Genomic DNA, 10,907 nt, shown 5'->3' with positions numbered 1-10,907 from the left:
ACAACTCGGTCCTTATGGTTCACCAGGGCAGCAACCATCCCTCAACATATCAACTCGAGCCTACCACCACGGTAGCACTCACCTGCCAGTCTACCACCACGGTAGCGCCTGCTCCAGCATACCCAGCTGCCCTGATCTCAGCCAGATCCCTTCGTATCCTATTCTCAGCTCTGGATATGCATGACTACTCAGATGCATGCATGAGCACACTCAATCACTCAAGTACTGGTATATGTAATCGATCCCAGACCCAGGCTACAGCTAAACGTCCTCACATGGATGCAACCGCTCACGTAGGGGTCGATGAAACTTGCCTTCGCTTGCGTACGCGTCGGCGGCGGCGGCTCCCTGCTCGTGGTACGGGTCTTCTGGCTCCTTAGCAGGCTCCTCCTCGGTCAAACCGTGATCTATGGGTGAAAACGGCACAACCGGCAAACAAACACAAGCAAGCAATAAAATAAGCTCAAATGGAGATGAAAATAGGAGGAATAGATAGTATATGATTTGAGGAGAGTTAAGCAAAAAGAGTTACGTGAAAAGGAGTTGATATGAAGGAGATATTGAGTTTACAGTATTGATTGGTAGAATGATTTGGATTGAGTGCTCACGGCCTGGTGGGTGTTTTGGGCCTTTATTAGTGTTGTGAAGTTAATGGTCGGGGGAGCTTCCTGCCATCTCACCTCGGCGCGGAACAGCTCGAGGAAGAGGGCCAACTGTTGGAGCTTTGTTTCGTGAGTGAGCTGGGCTCGGGAGGAGTGGTTCAGCTAGCGGAGCGAAGCGGCTCGGTATGCTTGGGCTGGTGACAGGGCTCGTCACGGCCTTACTCCTTTTATAGGCGAGGAGAGCAGCAGCGGCGTTGCGCAAGGACGGGCGACGGTGTGGGCTGCGGTAGCTCGCCGTCAACGCAAATAGTGGCAGCGCTGAAGGCGCGAGCCTCGAGGCGGCAAAGCCGGCGAGGACGCTGCAGCGGTGTGGGCGAGGTGGGGACGCGGGAGTGGGCGGCCGGCGTGTCGCGCGTGCGCGAGCGAGAGCGAGCGGGTGAGGCGGTTCGGCGGAAAAAAATCTCGGCCGGCACTGTGCGTGGCGACCCCGATTTTTAGCGATGTGGGTGCTGCCATGATGGGTCTTTTCAAGGTCAATGGTGTGGTTACTCTGTGGCTTCCAGGGAATGATGAAGTTATGGCAAAGGAGGTAGACGATGTCATGATTGTCTGGGAATTATGACATGGTACGGTGACTTGAGAGGCTTTTATGGAAAGAGACGAGATGATTTTTGTCGTAGGTGCAAGCATGCGTATGCTGGTTATTGGAGGGAACGAATGTACTAACATAAGACAAGAGTATAAAATAGTTTACCTAGTAGTTATGTAATACCTCGTATAACGTTAGTATTATTTTACGTACTAGTTTAATTGAAACATAAGTTTTATTTTAGTGATCGTTGGAAATTGAGGTGGCCCTGCTAAGTTGAGGATCTACACCAACTCACTTCAGAGTCGGTCAGCTTCTAGTTACTTAGTGTACCGGGTCCTTTTGACGGCAGAGCCGCCTTTTGCTTCCGGGAGGCAGAGCCTACCAACAGATGAAACTGGCTTCCGGGTGGCAGAGCCAACCTTTGATGAAGCTCATACCCTTCTGTGATCCCGGGTGGCAGAGCCAACCTTCGATGGATCACAACTTATACACTAAGTACTAAACTTAACTGGAAGACTAGCACTTATAAATACGCTTATCTTATTGGAGCAACAAAGGAACACACACCTAGCACACTCTACCTATGCTCACTTCTACCATGCCCTTGGATGTGTGTGAGATTGAGTGGAGTAGTATGGCATGGCAAGGGGTGGCACCCTCCTTGTATAGGCACCCATACTCTTTTGGATGAGTGACACTTGTCACACTCTAGGAAGTTCCCTATAAATATCTAAGTTCCCTACAAATATCTATTTCTAGAAAATTCTAAATTTTACCATGATAAGAAAATATCCAAGCTTCATGTCTTCTTATGATTCTTGTGGAGCATTCTAGAACCTTGTCATGGTGAACAAAATTATGCCATGGTTTATCTTTATTTTTATAGAATCTTCTAGATGTTTGCATTGTATATTTTAACACTCCCCTTAATCGTGATGAAAACTGGGATGTTACAATACATCTCTGAATAAATTATGAAAGCACTAAAAAGAAAAACTTTAAAGTACATTTACAAATAAACTCTATCTTTTCAACATTTTTATATTTCTTTATCAGATACGCACCATAAGATTTCAATCAAGATACAAATGCTAGGCTCGGATATTTTGAAAAAGGCATATACTAAGTACTAACAAGTAACAACCCTTCGGAGGACCAAATTAACAATTCCCACCAATTTGTATAAGTATCTTTCTTGAGCTATGTTACTCCACCATTTACAAGTATACCAGGTGGATCGTTTAGCGCACATCATACTCGCATACATACACGTCTACTACACATACTGGGAAGTTTTCAAAATATAACACTTACCACCTTTTCTATTTTGACATTAGTCGCATAAGATATCCCAGCCATTAACAATTTGCATTGTACATATCTAAATAAACATTACCTTATTGTAAATATGTAATTTAGAAACATAGAACTTTTTTTAGATAAAGGAATGTTCCGACTTTAAACACTCTCAAGGGAATGTCTTCAGCGAATCGAGAAATCGGGCGCTCCAGTTACAAGAGTAGAATTTGTCTCGAGAAATATTTTAATAAACTAAAAGATAGATTTATAATATTTAGTAAAAAAATGATCTACTATAAAATAATAATAACCAAAATTTTCCTGGACAAAAAAAAATCTTTGTTGGGAGGTACAACATTTGTCAATATTTTATTCTAACATTACCTTGCTCCCTGACGCCCTTTTCTCTATGAAATCTGATGTGCCAAATATACACACCACCTGACCACCATCACACGAACATTCGCGTCTCCGAGAAAAGCTAGAGAAGAGATTAGAGTACATGTGCATACATACACATTCCTATAAGTATCTTGCAAAAGATTTGTTCAAATTTTAAGAATCAACAATAATCACAATTCACAGGCGCAAGGATTAGGGGGTGTTTTGGAACAGGCTTCCAGACTTTTTAGTATTTAGAAGTATTAAATAAAGGTTAATTATAAAACTAACTGTAGAACCCTGAGGTTAAACTGCGAGACGAATCTAATGATGTATCTTAATCTATGATTAGCGAATGGTTACTGTAGCATCACTGTAGCAAATTATGAATTAATTAGGTTCATTAGATTCATCTAGCGAAAAAGCACTCAGCTGTCAAAAAAATATTTATAAATAGATTTTATTTAATAATATAAAATAGTAAGATTCCTTTTAATGTGATAGAGATTTTTGAAAAAAAGTTTGGATGCAAAGTTCTTACCGTGTGTTTGGTTCCGGGACCTAGTGGGTTGGGTTGGTTCCATCTCTTGTTTTGGGGATGACTCCAACCCATCTCATGTTTGGTTAATAGTTTCAGTTTGAGTTGGTTCCATCCCATTTTTTGTTTGGTTGGAGGGATTGGAAAAGAGGGTCAGATGGTATATTTGACAACGTTGCTATAGTACTCATGGGTCCCACTCATCAGGGTCACATCCTATCTTCTTCCTCACCGCAGCGGATCCGCCCGGCCTACGCAGCCCTCGCCGGACCCGCCGGCTTGCGTCAAATCGGCCGGACCGCCCATGCTCGCCGGGAGACGCCGTCGCGCCGCCGCCTAGCGACCGGGAAGAAGGTGGCCGCCGCCGCCCGAGCGTGAGCAGGGGGCCGCCGCCGCGTTAGCTCGAGCAGGGGCCGCCGCCGCGCGAGCTCGAGCAGGGGTCCGCCTCCGTGGCGCGAGTGCGAGCGGGAACTAGGAGAAGCGCGCGCGAGGTGGAGGGTGCCGCCGCCGCGTGCGAGTAGGATCCCGGGGCCCCTGCCTTGCCGCCGCCACGCTTTGGGCGGGACGCGGGCGTGCCCTCGCCTGCGCGTGTTGGGAGGCCGGGGCCCTGCTCTGCCGCCGCCGCTGCGCGTTGGGCGGGAGGCACGCGTGCCGTCGAGCGAGGTCGTCGGGGACTCATCGCGGCCGCGGCCGCGGCCGCGGCAGGCGGGAGCCTCTGCACGGACAGACGGGCACGCCCGTGGAGGCGCGGCGCGGGCCTGGGGTAGGCGGCCGGTGGCGCGCGGGCCTGGGGCAGGCAGCCGGTGGAGGCGCAGCGCAGGCCTGGCGCATCCCTGGTCCCCGCGCGGGCTTGGCAGGTAGCGGCAGTCCGGGCGGCGCGGCGGAGGTCCGGGCGGCAGTGGAGGAGGCGACCGAGCGGCGGCGGTCGAGGCGACGGGTGCGCACGCGCTCGACCCGGATGGAGCCGCTCCGTCCGCCATATTTTGAGAGTCCAACTCAACCCACATCTACACGGTATATTCCTCTTAGGTTGGCTCCAACCCTCCCCAATCCCCATCCAAACACCCAAAAACGGGTCGAACCCAACCAGGTCAAACCCAGCACCCCAACCAAACACACGGTTAGAGGTTTGGACTAGAGGACGCGCGGACTAGGGACTGGAGCACCGGACATCCTGCCGCCGCCGCTCGCTCCCCGTCCGACCGCTCCACCGCTTTCCTTCCACCTGCATCCGAGCCGCTCGGCGCCCTCCCACGCGGCCACATGCCCCCCCCCCCCCCCCCCCCCCCCGCCGCTTCGTGTCGTTCCCGAATCCCACCTCACGGAGCCCGAAATGCTCCGCATGGGAGCAGGCGACAGGCGACGTGTCGCGGCGGCAGGCGCCCGTGGGCACACCTGGAGCCCCGCCGCGGCGACACCCAAGCGCTCCCCCTCTGCCGAACTCCGCTCCACCTCCCCCACCCGCGCTCGCCTCCCGCCGGTCCGCCCTCACGCCTATTTATGCCTAGCGACGGGGACGGACGAGGCCCTGATGCTTCTTTCTGCCGTCTTCTTCTCGCCCGGTCGCCATGGTCTGTTCTGGTGCCCTGTTCGCCGCTGCCACGCACATTGCTAGTCTAGAATGTAGAGATTTGTTTTGTGCAGTAGATTAGCCTGTTGTTAGATTTTTCCTGGCATTTTCTGTCTTTCTTGGTTGGAAATCGGTGCAGATGTGGTTCTTGGTGGTTACTAAGTATATTGCAAGAAATTAATCTACAAGCCTTATTGCGTAGAGCTCACTAGCATGGTTTGCCGATTGTTGACAAGTGTGTGGATTATTCCTTATTTGCAATTTTAGTGGTTTTCCAGGTCCCTGTTTCGTTTGTTCTGCTTCTGCCATCCTGGACTGCTCTCGGTGATTGTCCCACCAATCATGACTGTTGGAATGAAATAGTGGCAAAGTAGATTGCTCATTGTCCCATTTGTGAAGATATTGCTACTTGCTGTGAAGCATGACCTATTATTTAAAACTGCATGTCGGATATAAGATCCTTCTGTTATTATTTAGTTATGGTATTTCCTTCCTACTGATTCGTCATGCATAGTTTTAAGTATTGTGTACCTGAAGGATTTTGAACTCTTATGTTCTTGGAGGTGCATGAGACGAGGTCACGGGCTCATGCAGCTGCCCAGGAAGAAGGGAAGGTCGCCTCAAAAAAGCAGAAAACAGAGAGCAAAGACCAGGAGAAGGGCCAACATGTAGCCTCCAAGAACAAGAAGTCTGCTGAGAATAAGGGGCAAGATGCAGAATCCGAGGCACCAACAAAGAGCAAGAAGCTCAAAGCTGAGGAATCTGAGCCAAATGGGAAGGGAGCAGCAGCAAGAGATTTTGCAGAGTTATGTAAAGCCATAGAAGAACACCTCTCTGTTGAGGACATGCGCAAGATCCTTCAAGCCAATGAACAGGATGCTTCTGGATCAGAGGATGCAGTCATTGCACGATGGTACTGAACCTTGTGAAAGTTTTGATGTTCTTTAATTTGAGATTAGAATCTCTTTCGCATGCCAAGTGCTAACCATTTTCTTGATGCCTGCAGTGAGGATATGATGTTCTATGGACCCCTCGAGAAGTGCCCAATATGTGGTGGTCAGCTTGAGTTTAAGGAGTGGAAATACAAGTGCACTGGGAACTACAGCGAGTGGGCACGCTGCACTTTCAGTACTAACAATCCTTCAAGGAAAAGTGGTCCAATAAAAATTCCTGATGACATAAAAGATGATTTTATCCACAAGGTAATGAGACTGTAGTTTGTATATTTATCTGGTGCTGCATGAGTAGGGTTTAGTTAACTGAATTCTCATATGCAATCTGTATTTTGTTTATCGCTTTGCAGTGGCTGAAGCAACAAGAGGGAAAGGAATTCCCTAAACGTGATATTGATGAAGAGGCCCACATCTTCTCTGGCATGATGATTGCATTGTCTGGACGGATGTCGCGGTCACATGTAATGCCTTTTAACGTTCTCACTGATACAACCTATGCTTCTGAGCTTCATGAATCTTATTTTGTTGATGCCTGAACATGGTTAGGGTTACTTTAAGGAACAGATAATGAAGCATGGAGGGAAGGTCAACAATTCCGTCCTTGGTGTGTATCATATATTCCTGTTTTAGTTGTGTCATGTATGATCTGTTTGGTGTTTGATAATTGCTATTGCTATGGCAACAGATTCTTAATGATGTTGGTGCGATTCTGTTCTCAGGTGTTACCTGTGTGGTTGCTTCTCCGGCTGAGAGAGATAAAGGTGGCTCTGGAGGATTTGCTGAAGCGCTGTAATTCCTTGCCTAATGCGCTTCTGTATTTTACACATTCCTTTATCTGAGCTGTGATATAAGTAGATAAGCACACGTCAATTAAATTTACAACTGATACTGCACTTGCACAGGGAGCGTGGAACTCCTGTTGTTAGCGAGAAATGGATAATGGATAGTATCGAGAAGAAGGAAGTTCAACCTTTAGCTGCTTATGATATTGTTTCTGATGTTGTTCCGGAAGGCCGAGGACTCCCTCTGGGCCAACTCGATCCAAGTGAGGAGGCCATAGAGACCTTAGCTGCAGAGGTAAATTGCCTTAATCTAGTGGTCTACTCTTGTGTTGGTAAACTTATTTAGTTTCTCAATAGAAATGATTGGACTGTGCAGGTTAAACTTTTTGGTAAGAGAGCAGTGCACAAGGACTCTAAACTTGAGAAAGATGGGGGGTGTATCTTTGAGAAGGATGGCATAATTTACAATTGTGCTTTCGCTTTGTGTGATCTAGGATGTGATATGAATCAGTATGGACTTGTATTCTCAGTTTCTCACATATACTGGGCGTGTGTCTATCAGATTGTACTTTGGTTGAAGGACTTCATAATTTTTTCGATGCAGGTTATGCATTATGCAGCTGATTATGGTGCCTGAAAATCGTTTGCACCTGTTCTACAAAAATGGTCCAATTGGTCATGATCAGATGGCAGATGAAAGAGTTGAGGATTTTGGTACCCGTGTCAATGATGCTATTAAAGAATTTGTTCGGTTATTTGAGGAGGTTACTGGAAATGAGTTTGAGCCTTGGGAAAGAGAAAAGAAGTTTGAGAAGAAGAGTATGATGATGTATCCCTTGGACATGGTATTTAGCTCTGGTTTCTTTGCAGTAGTTTCATTCTTAGGATGTCTCATCATGATTTCATAGATTTAGTAAGTGATTTGTTGTGTGTTTTTCTTGTGGCAGGATGTTGGGGTTGATGTGCGTTATGGAGGAGCTGCACTTCGGCAGTTGGGTACTGCAGCAGCACATTGCAAGCTTGATCCATCTGTTTCTTTTCTGGTGAAACAACTATGTGGCCAAGAGATTTACAGGTATCCAAGAGAATTACTTTCCTATTTGATGAAAATCCAGTTTTGGGGTTGGTATTTTGAAAATTAAATGTCCTATGGTTCTTAGAGAAGCCATCTTAACAAATGCAATACTCCAGTTGAATTTTCTGCTCTCCATCTCTTGAGGCTCATCTAAACCTGATTCTTCGTATTTCCTGTGACAGGTATTCTTTGATGGAGATGGCCCAGGACCTGCCTGACCTTCCCATAGGGATGCTCACTGATCTCCATCTAAAGAGAGGTTATAACTTCAGTGCTTGTGTTTGTGTCCATGTAGCCGCTAGCAGTTTGTCATCAGTTATTCAAATTTTCAGGGGAGGAAATGCTTCTTCGGATGCGACAAGATGCAGAATTGATTCCAGAGTCTGGCCCAGAAGCTGATGCTTTCTGGACAGAAATCAGCAACAAGTGGTTCACTCTGTTCCCCACAACTCGACCATACATTTTGAGGGGATTTGAGGAGATTGCATACAATGTAGGTTATCTACTTCACTGAAACTCTCACAATTCTTGCAGCATGATCTATTTCATTGAAATGTTTGCAACTTATTTGGCATGCAGATAGCATCTGGTCTGGAGACAGTACGTGATATTAACGATGCTTCTCATCTCATTGGAAATGTGTTTGGTTCGACTCTGGATGATCCACTGTCTGAATGCTACAATAAGCTGGGTTGTTCGATCAATCCTGTAGCCGAGGATTCAGATGATTACAAGATGATTCTGAGGTACCTGAAGAAAACATATGAACCGGTCAGGGTGGATGATGTGGTAAGATATTGTACTCCTCTACCTGTACATCCTCTTCCTCCAAATATGTCCAATGATAAACTTACTTGCAGGTTTATGGTGTGTCTGTTGAGAGGATATATGCTGTAGAGTCCAGTGCATTTCCTTCTTACGAGAAAATAAAGAATCTACCAAACAAAGTTCTTCTCTGGTGTGGTATGTTGTCTTGCTCGATTCTTAATGTCCTGAATCATCATCAATGACCATGATTCATTGGTGCAAACTAGTTTATTTAATGTGTGGCATTCGTCTCGCCCAGGAACTAGAAGTTCTAACTTGCTTAGGCATCTACATAAAGGATTTCTGCCTGCTGTTTGTCACCTTCCTGTGCCAGGGTACATGGTAAGCAACCCATTGCTCATGTGATTGACTCCTGATCAGAAGATTCGAGTGCTTTGCTAAATGATTTATGTGACATTCGCAGTTTGGCAAATCCATAGTCTGTTCTGATGCAGCAGCTGAAGCTGCCCGCTATGGCTTCACCGCGGTGGATCGTCCAGAAGGGTACTTGGTCCTGGCTGTGGCCTCTCTGGGGGACGAGATCACAGAAGTGACTGGCACACCAGGGGCCGAGGTACCAGACCTGCATTGCTTCTGCTTCAGTAGGCTGAGCTTGTTGCTCCTGAGTGAACACTGATGCTCATTTGTTTCAACAACAGGATGCTCAAGGCTTCGAAGAGAAGAAAATAGGTGTCAAAGGTGTCGGGAGGAAGACGACCGACGAGTCGGAGCACTTCACCTGGAGGGATGGCGTCAAGGTCCCCTGCGGCAAGCTGGTGCCGTCCAGGAACAAGAATGGCCCGCTAGAGTACAATGAATACGCTGCGTACAACCCAAAGCAGGTACGTTCTGCTCTGCTCCGGTTGGTCAACAGTTTGGTCATTCCCCTGGTAGCTCTCCCCATCTGCCATAGTTGTAAACTGAGATGCTCGGTTCTTCAGGTGAGCATCTGCTTCCTGGTGGGGGTGAAGTACGAGGAGCAGAACATGGAGGTGGTGGCGGACGACGAGTGAAGCCAGTGCCGGAACCGGCGGACCACCGCATTTTGCAGTCGGTGCGTGGTGTTACTGTGAGCTGGTAGGGTCCGTGCTTGTGAAGCATGGGGCACCACAGCGGTGACAATGCATTCTGTGACAACTGTGAGGGAGCTTGTGTTACGTTTTGGGCTGCCCCGTTCTGGTTGTTCCGTCATCGCTGTTGGTGTGGTAAGATAGAAACCAGTAGTGGTTCTAGTGGGTAAGTAGTGCTAGTGGCGCCTGTAAGGCCCCGTTTGTTGCAGGCCGTGTGGCTGCAGCAGAATGTAAATATTTGTGTTGGATGTTAGCACGGCTTCAGTTTGGCACTCTTTGTTGAAGTATGCTTCTGAAATCTCTTCGTAGTATGCTTCTGAAATCTCTTCGTATCTTCTGAAAACGAAAATTACATGTCCAGTGCGGTGATTCCTCCTTATCCTTCCGAGAGGATGGGAATTTGTATGTTTCGGTATGAGTGTCATGTGGCTGTTTCTCTGCACGCTCGGTCCAGCAGTTTGAGCTCATGAGCTTCGCATCTGTTCGTATCGCCCATGATCATTATGCTTCGGAGCAGCACTCGATGTCTTTTGGCACTTGGCATTATGATTCATGATCAGGTGCTCCGTGGATGCAAGCGTACAAATTTATACCTGGCTGGTTATGTGTGGATGCGCTCAGAGAGTCTCGTACTGGTCCCTTGCAGCATGCTCATTGCAGCGGTTTCTCCTGAAAATTTGAGAGGACAATCACCAGATACTGGGATAAACTGCACGAATCTTACTTCCCGATAGACTGCACGACGAATCTTACTGTCCTATTGTGATGAGTGAATTGTCTGTAGGGAAACGGGTAGGCTACGCTAGCATCACTACCGCATAAACCCAAGATACTTGCGAGTAGAAGATCATAGATCGTTACCACTAGACGCGCAGCGCAGCGGAAGAAGTCGCGCGTCGATGTAGAGGAAGTAGTCGATCACGTCCCACGAACCGAGCTCCTCATACTTGATCCCAGCAGCCGATCAGCGCAGCAGTCGCAGCAGCGCCTCAACGGAGTCCACACGTACGGGGATGAAACGCCGGGCGTCGGTGTGCTAGCACCGCACGCACGGCAAGGGCGGCGGCCGAGAGAGAGGGAGGGGCGGCGGCTAGGCAGGTGGCGCGGCTCAGGTCATCGCCCCCCTAGCCCCTCCCTCATATATATAGGGCGTACTAATGGGCTTCTATCTCATAGGCCCATTAGTAACCCTAATCCCTCTTGGATCAATATCCATTTGGGCTTTTAAACCGTATTGT

General features: G+C 47.8%; 1 protein-coding gene across 1 annotated transcript; it reads left to right on the top strand.

Moving 5' to 3' along the window:
* The first annotated feature begins 4,667 nt into the window (after positions 1-4,667).
* Positions 4,668-10,012, top strand: LOC120703491 (protein ADP-ribosyltransferase PARP3-like). Its single transcript, XM_039987602.1, has 18 exons — positions 4,668-4,983; positions 5,546-5,895; positions 5,989-6,184; positions 6,286-6,396; positions 6,482-6,539; positions 6,655-6,724; positions 6,838-7,012; positions 7,094-7,227; positions 7,322-7,562; positions 7,665-7,792; positions 7,975-8,051; positions 8,125-8,285; positions 8,372-8,581; positions 8,653-8,755; positions 8,859-8,941; positions 9,024-9,173; positions 9,259-9,441; positions 9,541-10,012. The coding sequence occupies exons 1-18, from the start codon at positions 4,981-4,983 to the stop codon at positions 9,610-9,612; spliced, it is 2,505 nt and encodes an 834-aa protein (XP_039843536.1). The 5' UTR covers positions 4,668-4,980; the 3' UTR covers positions 9,613-10,012.
* Positions 10,013-10,907: the final 895 nt, after the last annotated feature.

The sequence above is a fragment of the Panicum virgatum genome, chromosome 1K, assembly GCF_016808335.1.
Source record: "Panicum virgatum strain AP13 chromosome 1K, P.virgatum_v5, whole genome shotgun sequence".
Taxonomy (NCBI): Eukaryota; Viridiplantae; Streptophyta; class Magnoliopsida; order Poales; family Poaceae; genus Panicum; species Panicum virgatum.
Note: the sequence above shows the minus strand (reverse complement) of the source record. Positions and strands in the feature narration are given on the sequence as shown.